Source organism: Paralichthys olivaceus, chromosome 10 (assembly GCF_024713975.1).
Source record: "Paralichthys olivaceus isolate ysfri-2021 chromosome 10, ASM2471397v2, whole genome shotgun sequence".
In the NCBI taxonomy this organism is placed as follows: domain Eukaryota; kingdom Metazoa; phylum Chordata; class Actinopteri; order Pleuronectiformes; family Paralichthyidae; genus Paralichthys; species Paralichthys olivaceus.
The window spans coordinates 15,606,649-15,624,859 of NC_091102.1; the positions used below are offsets into that span (position 1 = coordinate 15,606,649).

An 18,211-nucleotide genomic window follows, 5' to 3' on the forward strand; every position below is an offset into this window, starting at 1 on the left:
GAGAAACACCTTCAACTCTATGATCAACCTCTGTACTTTCTGCCAAAAGCTTGTAGAAGTTGGGTTTGATATAGCCCCCCCCCAGGATCCTCAGAATGCCCTCTGAGCTCAAGACAAAGTCTAAACAAAAGCAACCAAAATCCTTATTGTGGCATGGTCATACCAGCAAAATAAAAATAAAGTAAAATTTCCGACAAACATTGTTTACTGTGGCGGCACATAAGGTTAAGTTAACTTAAGCTTTGGTAGACGTTTGATGTCAAACTGCTATATTTAAATTGCCAACTAAACTCTTGTGATAGTGCTGATCTTATCTGAGAAACGATAACAGTCCATAATAGAGGAATTGGACTATAAATTATCTTAGTTTACTGTCTGAGAGTAAGAGTCAAAGTAATCAGTGGCACCTTCTGGCACCATCTCAGCATACACCAGTGGATTTTGGCATTTCCTGGTCACCTTCTGTACTTATAATAAACTGTAATATAATAAAGTCTAATTATTTGGCACATTTTATGCAGGAAATGCAATTCATGCTGTTTCATACTGTGGACAAGCTCCTTATTTGTTCACTCAGGTTTCAGATGCTGAGCCCTCACAAACTGTTTGGATCGTTCCTGTAACAGCTGCTTTGCAGAAACACTAAACAGTAACAATAGGTGGATATCTCAAATTCATCCTCTCACTTGCTTAAATATAATTTCAATTTCTTGAAATCATACATTATAATCTTTTTGATGTGATGATTAAAATTAATTTCTCCCTCCTTTCGCAGTCCTCTCTACAGTACGCACATCAAAAATCTATCTCACTGAGACTAAATGAATGGAAAGATGCTAAGTCTCAGTGCACCATGTGATTGATTCACAGTGGTTTCAGTTTCAGAGGACAAGAGAGAAACAGAACAGCCAGTGGTAATAATCTGAAAAGGGTGCACTGAGTCTCCTGGGAATCAGGGACAGTCGTTGGCCTCCCGCCAAGTGGAGGGGGTTGGCAATGAAGCAGGATGGAGGAGGCGGACGCAGCACTGACCCTGACCTGGCCAGGAGATGTTCTAGCAGCTGAGTCCACCGCTACACCTGTGCCTGGAGGGCCTCCAACTGCCGTCTCCTCACCACCTCCTTCTCCCCTTGCATGGCAGCAAATTCCTCCACCGTTTGGGGCAGAGCAGCCACCTTTTATCCCAAAATCCTTTATGATCTAAAGTTCAACTTTTACAATCTTTCTTATACTGGTAAACCTGTTGCAGATCTTGGTTGTATACTCCTATCCAGCAAGTGATTTTTCTATTCTAGCTCTGATGGTCTATGACAGGGACGATCACTTCAACTCTCATTCACACAAACTTTAAAGTCTCTCATCAACCTGTAGTGTAGCTCCAATCTGCATGTGTTTTTATTGAGGAAGCCGGAGTGCCGACCTGACCAAGCTGAGATTTGAACTGAGAACCTTCCTGCTGTGATGCATCAGGTAAATCTTTAAACTGAATGACATTCCTATCCGTCTCAGCGGTGGCTTGTCTTCATGTGCTCTGAGTTTTTTCTTCATTTTTAGTTGCCAATTAAAAAGCAAAAAATATTACTTGAAGGAGAGGGTAATAACCACTAATGTTTTTTTGGATTTGGACGTACTGTAGATACTGCATCTGACAATATGTGTGAAAATATGGGAAATGATCTCGACAAAAAGGCTTCATTTTCTTTTAGAAAGCTGGGTGAAAGAAATTAAGACAATTAGTTCCCTCAGCTCGATGTGACGTCAGGACTCTAACTCTCTGTCAGACGCCTACATGTGAATAGGGGCTGTCCCCTATGAAATATAAATCCCTGACTCAGCCGTGTGCAACACCAAAGCGACTGAGCACACACACCACTGACAGACAGTAAACGTTTCTTCTGCTTTTCAGTGCACCGCCTCCTGCATACATACAGTCTGAGAGTGTGTTTTGTGTTGGAGGATCCCTTCAAAATGATCAATCCTGCTGGTATCGTTGTATTTTCACTGTCTGGCTTCAATGCAACAGTCAACTACAGAGCCACACTTTTCTCTCTCACTCTATTATCTTATTGTGCTATTCTGCTGGTTAATGTGTCTCTCGTTGTTATCATAGCACTGGATCGAACCCTACATGAACCCATGTATATTTGTTTGTGTAGTTTGTGCATCAATGCGATCTATGGGACGACAGGCTTCTATCCAAAGTTTGCCTTCGATCTTCTGTCTGATATAAAGGTGATATCGTATGCGGGATGCCTTCTGCAGATCTTTGTGTTGTACTCCTCTGCAAAAATTGATTTCTCTATTCTAGCTCTGATGGCCTATGACCGATATGTGGCCATATGTCTGCCACTGAAGTACCACAGCCACATGTCTGTCCGGAGGACTGCTTTATTAGTGTGTCTGTCCTGGCTCGTTCCTCTCTCCAATGACATAGTGATTGTAGTTTTGGCATCCAACCTGAGACTGTGTGGCTCTCAGATACAAAAACTCTACTGTGAGAATTGGGCTATTGTCAAACTTGCTTGCGGTGCAACAACGGTAAACGATATTGTTGGACTGATTGTGATTTCTGTCTACATAGGGCACGTCCTCTTCATCTTGAATTCATATGTGCAGGTGGTGAGGTCGGCTTTAAAATCAAAAGACAGCGTGAGGAAGTTCACACAGACATGTGTGCCACATTTGTTGTGTTTGCTTAATGTCACTGCTGCTTTGCTTTTTGACGTCATGTACTCGAGGTATGGATCATCGTCTGTGCCGCAGAGTCTAAAGAACTTTATGGCCATACAGTTTCTCCTGATCCCCCCTCTAATCAACCCTATTATCTACGGGCTGATCCTGACTAAAGTTAGAAAAAGAATAATCTCCTTGTGCGTGACGGCAGGTCAAAGATTTAAACTGCGACTGAAGGTTTGATATGCAGTATGTATTTGACAACGGTTGATTCGTGTTTGTGATTGTCACAACTCATCAACAAATAATAATACATTTTTCTTTTATATTTGTGTTTGTATGTGTAAAAGTTTTAACATTCAAATAGGATGTAAAAGGTGGAGGATGAGGTGTTTAAAGTCTGCTCCTATCCTGCGTATCAGAAAATATTTCTCCATTTATAAATTGATTTAGTGACAAAGTTAATATTAGTATTGAACATTCATCAAACCTACAGAAATAAAAGGACCATGTTCTTTTCGGAGGAACTGCTTTAGTTTTTCTGGCCTCAGGCTTCGGTCAGTGAAACTAAATGTGTTCAGTAATAAGAGCTAACAGACATTATTTCAATATATTGATAAACTAATATTATTGCAGGAGGCCCAACATTACACGTTGAAACAAACCTGTGCTCTTGTGTTGCCTGAAGACAGATCAGTAGTGGAACCTGTTCAATTCTCTGAGGACATGCTTGAGGCCTGTCGACTGGAGTGCAGGCTAAGATCTGTAGGCTCACAGACTGGTATGGATGGATTGTAGGTAGTTGACTCACTTATTTCTCCTTTACTTTATTATATTATTGTGCAATTTTGGTGTTAAACAATAATATATGATTAAAACCTACATGAACCCATGTGTTTGGACAACATGTGCATCAGTGGACTTCATAGGACTACAGGTCTATACAGTATGTGTTCATTTGTGTTATGCAGGGTTCAGAAAAATCTATATTTATGTCTGATGAGTAAAAAAATTAAGACAATGAACCCATCAAAACATGTTACACATATGTAAGTGTTGTTTTGTAACGTTTTAGTTAATGTTTTTATGTGTGTGCTCTTAATCAATGTGACGCATCGAAAAAAACCTCATCTTCTTCATCTCATCTGTTTTAATTATTCTAGATAAGATGCGTTTGCAGGATGAAGGCAAACTGTAGAAACCTACAATTCAGCTGATGCTAATGCTCGCTTTTTTTTCCTTAATAATCTTAGTTTAACATTTAAAATCCCCAACTCAGTGTTACATAGTTCACTGTCGTTACTCATATTTTTAGCAATTATTTTCTCACATAAGATTAGGTTATGCTCTGTAGTTGAAGTTTCTAGGAATTTAATGAATGTCAATGTAAATTTCCCCTAAAATTACAAAAGCGAACATGTTTGCTTGTATGTGTCTATGTGTGTATATTTTTTACAATCACAATAATAAAATATATCCTAATTACCATTCACCATACTGACTTGTGTATTACCACCACGTTCAGAGGCCCAATGCACGTGGGTATCATTACTGTGATGACCCTTGTGTGTGTCGGTGGAAAACAACAAGGCCTCAGGGAACAGGGCTGGCTTCAGCTAACTAATGATGATCCAATGGTCATTGTACACTGACCTCATGGGACGAAGTGTTAAACACAATATTTTGTCATTTATTTTAAACAGTGCTGTTATTCTCATTTTACATTGAATTTAATAGTTTATGCCAAAAGCTGTCAAATTTCTTCACTCACAGGGAACCATGTTGTTGGTGTTCAAGGACTCACATACAGTATGCAGTTATTATTGTGGTCAGTACATACAGACAGACCCTGAAGTCAGTATCTTACTAACTGACTAAAACTGGAAATAAAAACGTTACAACCACGCCAATGTTGATTTTCTTTTGATAATGTTTCAGTAAATTCAACTATCAAATCTTTATTCTTAGTATTGGTCTTAATTGATCTGGTTGGTTACTGAGAAAAACACAAAACCCAGAAACAAAACAATTAAACCCATCAACAATTATTTGCAACAGACCTGTCTCTATGTATAATAAGCTACACACTGCCCATAGTACGGTGTCCCTGAGAGCTCAACACACTGCACAAGGTCCAGTGTGTAAGATTTAGGTGAAAGGGATCTACTGGCAGAAATTTAATGTAGAATAATCCTTATGATGTCTTCACTAGTTTGTTTCATGTAAATTGTATAAATTGTACTTTTCTTTACCCCAGAAAAAGCCCTTTATATTTAAATACTTTATATTTACATCAAGGGGGTCTTCTCTACAGAGGCCGCCATGTTTTTTATATTAGTCCAGACTGGACAAACTAAACACATTTTGAGTTTTTATGACAACTGAAGCTACCAGAGTTTCTTTTTCATGTTTGGAAGGGGAGGGTGAGCTGAGGGGTGTTCAGCTGCAACATGCAACTTCAACACTAGATATGACGAAATTCTACACACTGTACCTTTAAGGAAACATGCAAATACACAAGCAAATTTGACAATACTGCAAACAAGACAAAGAAAAACAACACTCAGGGTGTACATTGTTCCTCTAAAGGGCTCTCATTAGGAAATACTAATTGCAGATGTGAAACTCCCTAGCCTGAATAAAATATCTGCCTACAGTGTTATCACAAATCTTGATATGCATTGTGGGGAAGTTTCGTAACTGTCAAGGGCGTTTTCATCTGAAACTCTGTACCAAGGTCAGAGCCAAGGTTCATGTCATCAGGTTAATTTTCGTTTCGTGTTGCCCAGTGAAAATTTTGGGAACACTTTATATTAGGGAACACACAAAGTGAACATATCCAAGCATGTGCTGTTTAAACAATACTTGACAATGATGGATTTGTAAATGAGTGATTATCTGACGTCAGCATCCTGTCAATTCAAAGGGTGGTGGTCTTTTTGTTGGAATGGAGAAAATGAATGAATCGGTTCATGACATTAATAGTTTATCATAACCAGCATCAATAACTCCAGGTGCAGTACTTCACACATAGCTTGAGTGCACTAAATGAACATCCATGTCATTCAAACATTACATCATCACAGACAAGTAACCACTTCTTTTTCTTCTTCTCCTGTTGTTTAATGCTGTCTCAACTTTCTGTCCGAACTATCCTATATTTTGGTCTGTTGGTCTGGATCATGTTCCAAGGCTCCTTTCACTCCTGTGATTTTTGGTTCTGACTAAACTCAAAGTCTGAGGGTCTGCACCAAACCAGGCAGGTGTGAAAGCCTTCAGATGCTGGTTTAAAGTGAAGGTGAATCAGCACAGAACATAGCATCATTTTGACAAGTGATGCATTCATTGCCTCTATGGTCTTATACATTTTGAGATGCATTAAGTCGAGTAATACATTTATTATTACAATGATAATCTTCACGCTTAGTGTCAGCTAGGATTGGCACCATAATGGATTGATGGATGGAGGGATGGAGGACAGGATGACAATCTCACCATCAGAATTCCCCAGAGTAAAAAAGCTTTGACGTCACAGAGTCACTTAAAATTATCTTGTCTTACTTATTAGCCACACTCCTAGAGGGTGTCAACAGATCCAGCTCAGAGCAAAATGTAGAGCAGACCTCCAGGTGATCCAGTTCAGTAACGCAGTGAAACTATGGTAGGTTTGACCACAGCTGTGTGACACTACTTTTCAATAAGGCTCTATGTATTTACCACTTGATCATCACAACTGCTTAAACCCTTACAGATGCTGCCATTGCTTTCCAGAAACAGGAACCAGAGTTTGTCAAACAGTGAAGACGAATCGACTGAATTTTTTGTTGCTGATTTAGTGTGGGTGAAATGGAAAACGACACAGCTCCCTTTTACTTTGAGTTTACAATGTTTGTGAACATCGGAAGCTACTACTATATCGCCTTTGTCTTTTCCCTCCTGCTCTACAGCTTCATTGTCTCTGCAAATCTGATCATAATATTGGTGATCTCAAGGGAGAAGTCGTTGCATGAGCCCATGTACATGTTCATTGCATTGTTGTCTGTCAACTCTCTGTACGGCTCTGCTGGTTTCTTCCCCAGATTCCTCATGGACCTCATGTCTGACTCTCACTTGATCTCACGTCCAGCCTGTTTCACTCAAATCTATGTTATTTACACATATGCTTGCTATGAGATGACCATTCTGGGCATCATGGCCTATGATAGGTACGTCGCTGTGTGTCTGCCTTTGCATTATCACAGACAAATGACTTTTAGAACTGTTTTTAACTTGATAGTAATTGCTTGGTTTTTTCCGACGTTTGTCCTCACAGCGTGCATCTCTTTGTCCGCCACGCTCCCTCTTTGTGGTAACGAGATACAAAAAGTGTATTGCGCCAACTGGAGTGTTGTGAAATTATCATGTGTCACCACGTCCATCAACAATGTCGTAGGTATGTTTTTAACCATAGGCATAGTTTTCCTTCCTCTTTTCTTTGTGCTCTACACCTATTTACGAATCGTGGTTGTTTGCTGGAAGAAATCCGCAGAATTCAAAGGGAAAGTATTACAGAGCTGTCTGCCGCACCTGGTTTCGTTCGTGATTTACTCCATCGCAGGGTTTTGTGACATCGCCTTGAGCCGGTACGATCCCGATGAGATCAACCCATTCGTGGCTGTGATTCTGTCGCTGGAATTTGTCGTCATTCCTCCAGTTCTGAATCCTCTCGTGTACGGGCTAAAGTTACCAAAGATCAGACGACACATTATAGGGATGATACCATGGTGTATGCAATAATCAGTTAGAACCACACCACAGCTAATTTCATGTCCTCAACACAGACTACGGTAACTCATTAGTGTACAGAACCTAGAGCTGGTGCGATGAAATCACTTGTCATCTGAATGAACTCTCACCATATAACTAAAGGAAAATAGAATACAATTATAACACACTACATGTGACATGTCATCTGCTTCTTGTCTGCCAATACAGCCTGTATATATATGTGTATATAATGTATATATTCTATGTATCACCATAGTTTCCTTTGTCCTTTGTGTAATCATTACCCTTGTGTGCATGATATCCTTCCTTATTGCCAGTGTTACAGACTGTGACAGAGTAGTGGTCACATGCTTCATGGTCTCAAAATATTGAATTAAATGAATTCTAATACTCCAATAGAGATTATGTGGTGTGATGTTATGATGTTTTCACTAGTCCGTTTCATCTAAATTGTATGAATTGTAGTTTTCTTTACCGCAGAAACGGCCCTTTATATTTATGTGCTTTATATTTACATGGAGGGGGGAACTGGACAAATTAAACACCTTTTGAGTTTTTATGAAAACTGAAAACTTTGTCATGTTTGGAAGGAGAGGGTGAGGTGAGGGGTGTTCAGCTGCAGCATGCAATTTCAACACTAGATATCACAATATTCGACACACTGTACCTTCAAAACCATGCACGTACAGGTCAGACACTTCAGTTAACATTCATATCAATCACAGAATGGGGGAAAATGTGGTTTCAGGGATTTTGATGTGACTTGACTGTTAGTACCAGAAAAGCTGGTTAAACTATTTCTGAGTCTGCTGATCTCCTGGGAGTTTAACACACTGCAGAGGTTACCCAGGAAAAACAAACATTAAGTTCTCTATAAGAATCAATTTTCATTTGAATGCCACTTCCTCTTGTAGAGTTGTTGCATTCATTTATGAACTTTTTAGCATCTTCACATGGTTCTTTCAGGCAGGATAATGCCCCAAGTTACAAAGCAAAATGACCATGAGCTCAGTGATGAGTGTCCTTATTGGGAGAGTCAACCAACCAACTCCAGCTGTCTGGACTAGGATCATAATATACGTTTATAATCATAATAATACTTACAATCACTTTAAACTGAACAGTTCACCAAAAATTGAAATTAGTAGACATTAATTGAACTATTCACTTTACCTACATTTGTATTAAATACATTATTTATCTTTAAATGTCCACATAGCCATGTGCCACTGTCTTTCAACTTTGAAACCCTCACCACACACACACTGTATGCACAGAACTAATCTATATACAATTAATGAGTCGTTTCTCTCTAGTATATATGAAAAAATGCATTGCACCATCTCCAGCAGCCCTTCATTCTGCACAAATGCATCTGTTGTTGGACCAAATAAAATTTGTCAATATTATTAACTCAGTTTTAATGATTTGACTGATTCAGTTTATCCAAATAATGTCAAATTATTGGCTTTGCTCCTTTTTAACAATAGTGCTGCCTCTGTGGACCTATTCATTATTCATATATACATATTATATATATTCACTCAGGTATTGTCTCTTAAACAAAAACATGAACATGACTGAGATAAACTGCGAAGCCACAACTGTTGTGTGCTGATAGCATGCAGTGTAATTTTTTATATCTTGTGTATAAAACTCAACATGAGTTTAGTGTAACTCAACTGCAACTAACTGCAACTGATTTACACTTTTAATAACACAGCACTTACATGGAGTATAAACCCATACAACAAAATGCAGTTCAACATAAGATTGAATGGGAAGGGCCTGAGCCTCTCACAGAGTTCATCAGTTTTAATTTTTTTTATGAGATCAGGCTTAATGTGACAAATACTGCATAATGTTTTTGTGTGTAGTTAATCACTGGGTCATCTGTTCCAGCTCACTGATTGGACTGTTTCAATTCCCATGTTCACGAACACATGATCTGTTGCTGCTATTAAAGTATATAAACTGATGAAAGAATAACAGTTCAGGTAAGTCAGCGAAGGACGTCTTTGTTTTCTAATAATGTAAGAGAAGATTTTTGTCATGGTGGATAATGTTTCAGTAGTTGCTATGTTTACTCTGTCAGAGTTGAGTGGCACAGTGCATTACAGAGTCACTCTCTTCATCCTCACTTTGTTGTGTTACTGTGTGATCTGGCTGATTAATGTGACCATCATCGTTACGATCATCGTGGATAAAAACCTTCATGAACCCATGTACATCTTCCTCTGTAATCTGTGCATTAACGGACTGTATGGGACTGCAGGCTTTTATCCAAAGTTCCTCAGCGACCTCCTGTCTTCCTCTCATGTCATCTCTTACGCTGGATGTCTCCTGCAGGGTTTTGTGCTGCACTCTTCAGTCGGTGCAGATTTCTCTATTCTTGTATTAATGGCGTATGACAGATATGTGGCTATATGTCAGCCTCTGATGTACCACTCAGTGATGACGAAGGGAAAAATAGGCCTGTTTGTGTTTTTTGCGTGGTTCATACCTCACTATCTGGTGATGGTGAGCACTATAACAACATCAATTACCAAAATATGTGGCTCACATATTCCAAAAATCTACTGTATTAATTATTTGGTGAACAGACTTGCTTGTACTCCCCCAATAGCAAGTGTCATTGTTCCAGCTTTTAATTACACTGTTTATATAATCCATGCAGGCTTTATTGTTTGGTCTTATATGTATCTGATAAGAAAATGCCTTGGCTCTGCTGAGAACAGAAGCAAGTTCATCCAAACCTGTCTGCCACATTTACTCTGTTTGAATACTTTTCTCTTTAGTATGCTTTTTGATTTGATGTACGTGAGATTTGGCACGAGTACGATACCTCAGGGTGTCAAGAATTTTATGGCAATAGAGTTTCTGGTGATTCCTCCGATCCTCAATCCCCTCATATATGGTCTCAAACTGACACAAATACGAAACAGAATTGTGCAGTTTTTTAAAGGGAGAACTGACATGTGATCAGTAGAAAGAAAGGTGATTAATATGATCATCCGCTTTGTTTTGTTTTGTTTTTTAGAAAAGTGTTATAATCAGAGAAACAACCCTTTTGAAAAACACATTTCACAGCACAGTTACCAGGCTTTAACCTCTACATTACCACTCTGTAATGACACAAAGAGTCTGTGGCTCATTTCTTTACTTGGTTTATATCTTTAATTCTGATGTTAATCTGTACAATGACAGCATCAGGATCAGGGTTATGTGCCTCACTGTTTCTGTTATAGCATATTCTGCCTCCATAGAAAATAAGGCTATTACAGCTTTTTAAATTATTTTTGTCTTTGACCCTTTAACTAACATTTACTGTTATATTCTCTATTTTCAGTCTGATCATAACTTGTCTGCCACATTTCTTTTGTTTTTAAATTATTTACATGTTTGCTTTCTACTTTTTCACAAAATGTACATGATTTAATGGCCATATAAAATCTCCTTCTCCCTACAGTGAATATTATGAAGGTTTAAACCTGATACAAATAAAAAAACATAACAATGCAATGTTTGGGTTTTGTTTTCTTAGACACAAATTGGTATGTGGAGCATGATGTATAATGCGTATTTGACAATATCAATAAATTATTATTGTTTTTCATAGACACTGTCTCTTGTCCTCTCTGGGGCATAGTGCAACAGGCTGTTGTGTTTGGGAAGTGCGAGAGCTTGGCGAAGGTCAAAGCCTTCACTCCCTAGACATCACAGATATGAGACTGCGTAAGCAGCACTACTGTCTCCATAACTAGAAAATACATTTGATTGTTTAGCAACAAGCACACCCATAGATTAAATGATCTGTTGGGGTTTAAAGTGTGACTGCAGAAAAGCAGACTTGAGAAAATGAGAGAGCATCATGCACAGATGTTGTATGAATGAATTCTGATTTTCTCCTTGGCCAAGCTTCAATAAATATTTCAGCATAAGACACCAAAGGGCTCCTGAACGCTTTCTTCATTGATGAGTTGACCATTGAGCAGCAGATTTTCCACAACAATTATCTCATCTGACAAACTTGTGACATTAATCTGTGACTTTAATGATCTAAAACATCAACCAGAGAGCAACACTGATAAAGAATCCAGTGTTGTACTGTAAATGAGTGTGTTAAGCATTGAGGCAGGTTCACATGTAATTACTTTGACCTTCCACAATAAACAATGTCCCACTATGCAGTTCTGAAATAATCGATGGGTAAATTTGCACTAAGGTTGATTTAAACTTGTGCCTCTGTCTCTCAACTTTGACACCCTCACCATGCACACTGTTTGCACCACACAGAACTGATCTATATACAATTAATGGGCCGTTTCTCTCTGGGAGTAAATATGAAAAAATTCATTGCACCATCTCCAGAAGCCCTTCATCCTGCGCAAATGCATCTGTTTGGTGAACCAAATAAAATGTTTACAATGTTAATTTAACTTAGCTTAATAGTTATATTGAGTGAGTTTCTCCAAATAATGTCTTTTTTTATTTGCTTCGATCCTTTTTAACTAAAGGAGAATTTTAACAATAGTGCTGCCTCTGTGGACTTATTCATTATTCATATATACATATTATATATATTCACTCAGGTATTGTCTCTTAAACAAAAACATGAACATGACTGAGATAAACTGCGAAGCCACAACTGTTGTGTGCTGATAGCATGCAGTGTAATTTTTTATATCTTGTGTATAAAACTCAACATGAGTTTAGTGTAACTCAACTGCAACTAACTGCAACTGATTTACACTTTTAATAACACAGCACTTACATGGGGTATAAACCCATACAACAAAATGCAGTTCAACATAAGATTGAATGGGAAGGGCCTGAGCCTCTCACAGAGTTCATCAGTTTTAATTTTTTTTATGAGATCAGGCTTAATGTGACAAATACTGCATAATGTTTTTGTGTGTAGTTAATCACTGGGTCATCTGTTCCAGCTCACTGATTGGACTGTTTCAATTCCCATGTTCACGAACACTTTATCTGTTGCTGCTATTAAAGTATATAAACTGATGAAAGAATAACAGTTCAGGTAAGTCAGCGAAGGACGTCTTTGTTTTCTAAGAGAAGACTTTTGTCATGGTGGATAATGTTTCAGTAGTTGCTATGTTTACTCTGTCAGAGTTGAGTGGCACAGTGCATTACAGAGTCATTCTCTTCATCCTCACTTTGTTGTGTTACTGCGTGATCTGGCTGATAAATGTGACCATCATCGTTACGATCATCGTGGATAAAAACCTTCATGAACCCATGTACATCTTCCTCTGTAATCTGTGCATTAACGGACTGTATGGGACTGCAGGCTTTTATCCAAAGTTCCTCAGCGACCTCCTGTCTTCCTCTCATGTCATCTCTTACGCTGGATGTCTCCTGCAGGGTTTTGTGCTGCACTCTTCAGTCGGTGCAGATTTCTCTATTCTTGTATTAATGGCGTATGACAGATATGTGGCTATATGTCAGCCTCTGATGTACCACTCAGTGATGACGAAGGGAAAAATAGGCCTGTTTGTGTTTTTTGCGTGGTTCATACCTCACTATCTGGTGATGGTGGGCACTATAACAACATCAATTACCAAAATATGTGGCTCACATATTCCAAAAATCTACTGTATTAATTATTTGGTGAACAGACTTGCTTGTACTCCCCCAATAGCAAGTGTCATTGTTCCAGCTTTTAATTACACTGTTTATATAATCCATGCAGGCTTTATTGTTTGGTCTTATATGTATCTGATAAGAAAATGCCTTGGCTCTGGTGAGAACAGAAGCAAGTTTATCCAAACCTGTCTGCCACATTTACTCTGTTTGAATACTTTTCTCTTTAGTATGCTTTTTGATTTGATGTACGTGAGATTTGGCACGAGTGCGATACCTCAGGGTGTCAAGAATTTTATGGCAATAGAGTTTCTGGTGATTCCTCCGATCCTCAATCCCCTCATATATGGTCTCAAACTGACACAAATACGAAACAGAATTGTGCAGTTTTTTAAAGGGAGAACTGACATGTGATCAGTAGAAAGAAAGGTGATTAATATGATCATCCGCTTTGTTTTGTTTTGTTTTTTAGAAAAGTGTTATAATCAGAGAAACAACCCTTTTGAAAAACACATTTCACAGCACAGTTACCAGGCTTTAACCTCTGCATTACCACTCTGTAATGACACAAAGAGTCTGTGGCTCATTTCTTTACTTGGTTTATATCTTTAATTCTGATGTTAATCTGTACAATGACAGCATCAGGATCAGGGTTATGTGCCTCACTGTTTCTGTTATAGCATATTCTGCCTCCATAGAAAATAAGGCTATTACAGCTTTTTAAATTATATTTGTCTTTGACCCTTTAACTAACATTTACTGTTATATTCCTTATTTTCAGTTTGATCATAACTTGTCTGCCACATTTCTTTTGTTTTTAAATTATTTACATGTTTGCTTTCTACTTTTTCACAAAATGTACATGATTTAATGGCCATATAAAATCTCCTTCTCCCTACAGTGAATATTATGAAGGTTTAAACCTGACACAAATAAAAAAACATAACAATGCAATGTTTGGGTTTTGTTTTCTTGGACACAAATTGGTATGTGGAGCATGATGTATAATGCGTATTTGACAATATCAATAAATTATTATTGTTTTTCATAGACACTGTCTCTTGTCCTCTCTGGGGCATAGGGCAACAGGCTGTTGTGTTTGGGAAGTGCGAGAGCTTGGCGAAGGTCAAAGCCTTCACTCCCTAGACATCACAGATATGAGACTGCGTAAGCAGCACTACTGTCTCCATAACTAGAAAATACATTTGATTGTTTAGCAACAAGCACACCCATAGATTAAATGATCTGTTGGGGTTTAAAGTGTGACTGCAGAAAAGCAGACTTCAGAAAATGAGAGAGCATCATGCACAGATGTTGTATGAATGAATTCTGATTTTCTCCTTGGCCAAGCTTCAATAAATATTTCAGCATAAGACACCAAAGGGATCCTGAACGCTTTCTTCATTGATGAGTTGACCATTGAGCAGCAGATTTTCCACAACAATTATCTCATCTGACAAACTTGTGACATTAATCTGTAACTTTAATGATCTAAAACATCAACCAGAGAGCAACACTGATAAAGAATCCAGTGTTGTACTGTAAATGAGTGTGTTAAGCATTGAGGCAGGTTCACATGTAATTACTTTGACCTTCCACAATAAACAATGTCCCACTATGCAGTTCTGAAATAATCGATGGGTAAATTTGCACTAAGGTTGATTTAAACTTGTGCCTCTGTCTCTCAACTTTGACACCCTCACCATGCACACTGTTTGCACCTCACAGAACTGATCTATATACAATTAATGGGCCGTTTCTCTCTGGGAGTAAATATGAAAAAATTCATTGCACCATCTCCAGAAGCCCTTCATCCTGCACAAATGCATCTGTTTGGTGAACCAAATAAAATGTTTACAATGTTAATTTAACTTAGCTTAATAGTTATATTGAGTGAGTTTCTCCAAATAATGTCTTTTTTTATTTGCTTCAATCCTTTTTAACTAAAGGAGAATTTTAACAATAGTGCTGCCTCTGTGGACTTATTCATTATTCATATATACATATTATATATATTCACTAAGGTATTGTCTCTTAAACAAAAACATGAACATGACTGAGATAAACTGCGAAGCCACAACTGTTGTGTGCTGATAGCATGCAGTGTAATTTTTTATATCTTGTGTATAAAACTCAACATGAGTTTAGTGTAACTCAACTGCAACTAACTGCAACTGATTTACACTTTTAATAACACAGCACTTACATGGGGTATAAACCCATACAACAAAATGCAGTTCAACATAAGATTGAATGGGAAGGGCCTGAGCCTCTCACAGAGTTCATCAGTTTTAATTTTTTTTATGAGGTCAGGCTTAATGTGACAAACACTGCATAATGTTTTTGTGTGTAGTTAATCACTGGGTCATCTGTTCCAGCTCACTGATTGGACTGTTTCAATTCCCATGTTCACGAACATTTTATCTGTTGCTGCTATTAAAGTATATAAACTGATGAAAGAATAACAGTTCAGGTAAGTCAGCGAAGGACGTCTTTGTTTTCTAATAATGTAAGAGAAGATTTTTGTCATGGTGGATAATGTTTCAGTAGTTGCTATGTTTACTCTGTCAGGGTTGAGTGGCACAATGCATTACAGAGTCACTCTCTTCATCCTCACTTTGTTGTGTTACTGCGTGATCTGGCTGATAAATGTGACCATCATCGTTACGATCATCGTGGATAAAAACCTTCATGAACCCATGTACATCTTCCTCTGTAATCTGTGCATTAACGGACTGTATGGGACTGCAGGCTTTTATCCAAAGTTCCTCAGCGACCTCCTGTCTTCCTCTCATGTCATCTCTTACGCTGGATGTCTCCTGCAGGGTTTTGTGCTGCACTCTTCAGCTGTTGCAGAGTTGTCTATTCTTGTATTAATGGCGTATGACAGATATGTGGCTATATGTCAGCCTCTGATGTACCACTCAGTGATGACGAAGGGAAAAATAGGCCTGTTTGTGTTTTTTGCGTGGTTCATACCTCACTATCTGGTGCTGGTGGGCACTATAACAACATCAATTACCAAAATATGTGGCTCACATATTCCAAAAATCTACTGTATTAATTATTTGGTGAACAGACTTGCTTGTACTCCCCCAATAGCAAGTGTCATTGTTCCAGCTTTTAATTACACTGTTTGTATAATCCACATAGGCTTTATTGTTTGGTCTTATATGTATCTGATAAGAAAATGCCTTGGCTCTGCTGAGAACAGAAGCAAGTTTATGCAAACCTGTCTGCCACATTTACTCTGTTTGAATACTTTTGCCTTTAGTATGTTTTTTGATTTGATGTACGTGAGATTTGGCACGAGTGCGATACCTCAGGGTGTCAAGAATTTTATGGCAATAGAGTTTCTGGTGATTCCTCCGATCCTCAATCCCCTCATATATGGTCTCAAACTGACACAAATACGAAACAGAATTGTGCAGTTTTTTAAAGGGAGAACTGACATGTGATCAGTAGAAAGAAAGGTGATTAATATGATCATCCGCTTTGTTTTGTTTTGTTTAGTTTGTTTAGAAATGTGTTATAATCAGAGAAACAACCCTTTTGAAAAACACATTTCACAGCACAGTTACCAGGCTTTAACCTCTACATTACCACTCTGTAATGACACAAAGAGTCTGTGGCTCATTTCTTTACTTGGTTTATATGTTTAATTCTGATGTTAATCTGTACAATGACAGCATCAGGATCAGGGTTATGTGCCTCACTGTTTCTGTTATAGCTTATTCTGCCTCCATAGAAAATAAGGCTATTACAGCTTTTTAAATTATTTTTGTCTTTGACCCTTTAATTAACATTTACTGTTATATTCTCTATTTTCAGTCTGATCATAACTTGTCTGCCACATTTCTTTTGTTTTTAAATTATTTACATGTTTGCTTTCTACTTTTTCACAAAATGTACATGATTTAATGGCCATATAAAATCTCCTTCTCCCTACAGTGAATATTATGAAGGTTTAAACCTGACACAAATAAAAAACATAACAATGCAATGTTTGGGTTTTGTTTTCTTGGACACAAATTGGTATGTGGAGCATGATGTATAATGCGTATTTGACAATATCAATAAATTATTATTGTTTTTCATAGACACTATCTCTTGTCCTCTCTGGGGCATAGTGCAACAGGCTGTTGTGTTTGGGAAGTGCGAGAGCTTGGCGAAGGTCAAAGCCTTCACTCCCTAGACATCACAGATATGAGACTGCGTAAGCAGCACTACTGTCTCCATAACTAGAAAATACATTTGATTGTTTAGCAACAAGCACACCCATAGATTAAATGATCTGTTGGGGTTTAAAGTGTGACTGCAGAAAAGCAGACTTCAGAATATGAGAGAGCATCATGCACAGATGTTGTATGAATGAATTCTGATTTTCTCCTTGGCCAAGCTTCAATAAATATTTCAGCATAAGACACCAAAGGGCTCCTGAACGCTTTCTTCATTGATGAGTTGACCATTGAGCAGCAGATTTTCCACAACAATTATCTCATCTGACAAACTTGTGACATTAATCTGTAACTTTAATGATCTAAAACATCAACCAGAGAGCAACACTGATAAAGAATCCAGTGTTGTACTGTAAATGAGTGTGTTAAGCATTGAGGCAGGTTCACATGTAATTACTTTGACCTTCCACAATAAACAATGTCCCACTATGTAGTTCTGAAATAATCGATGGGTAAATTTGCACTAAGGTTGATTTAAACTTGTGCCTCTGTCTCTCAACTTTGACACCCTCACCATGCACTGTTTGCACCACACAGAACTGATCTATATACAATTAATGGGCCGTTTCTCTCTGGGAGTAAATATGAAAAAATTCATTGCACCATCTCCAGAAGCCCTTCATCCTGCGCAAATGCATCTGTTTGGTGAACCAAATAAAATGTTTACAATGTTAATTTAACTTAGCTTAATAGTTATATTGAGTGAGTTTCTCCAAATAATGTCTTTTTTTATTTGCTTCAATCCTTTTTAACTAAAGGAGAATTTTAACAATAGTGCTGCCTCTGTGGACTTATTCATTATTCATATATACATATTATATATATTCACTCAGGTATTGTCTCTTAAACAAAAACATGAACATGACTGAGATAAACTGCGAAGCCACAACTGTTGCGTGCTGATAGCATGCAGTGTAATTTTTTATATC

At 37.9% G+C, this 18,211-nt stretch overlaps 5 protein-coding genes across 5 annotated transcripts; all 5 read left to right on the forward strand.

The window, feature by feature from the left end:
* Positions 1-1,968: 1,968 nt before the first annotated feature.
* LOC109631126 (olfactory receptor 2A7-like) lies at positions 1,969-2,916 on the forward strand. Its single transcript, XM_020089722.2, has one exon. It carries the CDS (start codon positions 1,969-1,971, stop codon positions 2,914-2,916), a length of 948 nt encoding a protein of 315 aa, XP_019945281.2.
* A 3,527-nt stretch (positions 2,917-6,443) lies between these two features.
* LOC109631172 (olfactory receptor 10A6-like) lies at positions 6,444-7,494 on the forward strand. Its single transcript, XM_020089771.2, has one exon. It carries the CDS (start codon positions 6,520-6,522, stop codon positions 7,447-7,449), a length of 930 nt encoding a protein of 309 aa, XP_019945330.1. The 5' UTR covers positions 6,444-6,519; the 3' UTR covers positions 7,450-7,494.
* A 1,995-nt stretch (positions 7,495-9,489) lies between these two features.
* On the forward strand, positions 9,490-10,653 carry LOC109631123 (olfactory receptor 1D2-like). Its single transcript, XM_020089721.2, has one exon. It carries the CDS (start codon positions 9,493-9,495, stop codon positions 10,420-10,422), a length of 930 nt encoding a protein of 309 aa, XP_019945280.2. The 5' UTR covers positions 9,490-9,492; the 3' UTR covers positions 10,423-10,653.
* Positions 10,654-12,528: 1,875 nt separating this feature from the next.
* LOC138411883 (olfactory receptor 1D2-like) lies at positions 12,529-13,689 on the forward strand. Its single transcript, XM_069533311.1, has one exon. It carries the CDS (start codon positions 12,529-12,531, stop codon positions 13,456-13,458), a length of 930 nt encoding a protein of 309 aa, XP_069389412.1. The 3' UTR covers positions 13,459-13,689.
* Positions 13,690-15,569: 1,880 nt separating this feature from the next.
* Positions 15,570-16,502, forward strand: LOC138411796 (olfactory receptor 52B2-like). The gene has a single exon (XM_069532789.1). It carries the CDS (start codon positions 15,573-15,575, stop codon positions 16,500-16,502), a length of 930 nt encoding a protein of 309 aa, XP_069388890.1. The 5' UTR covers positions 15,570-15,572.
* The last annotated feature ends 1,709 nt before the right edge of the window (positions 16,503-18,211 follow it).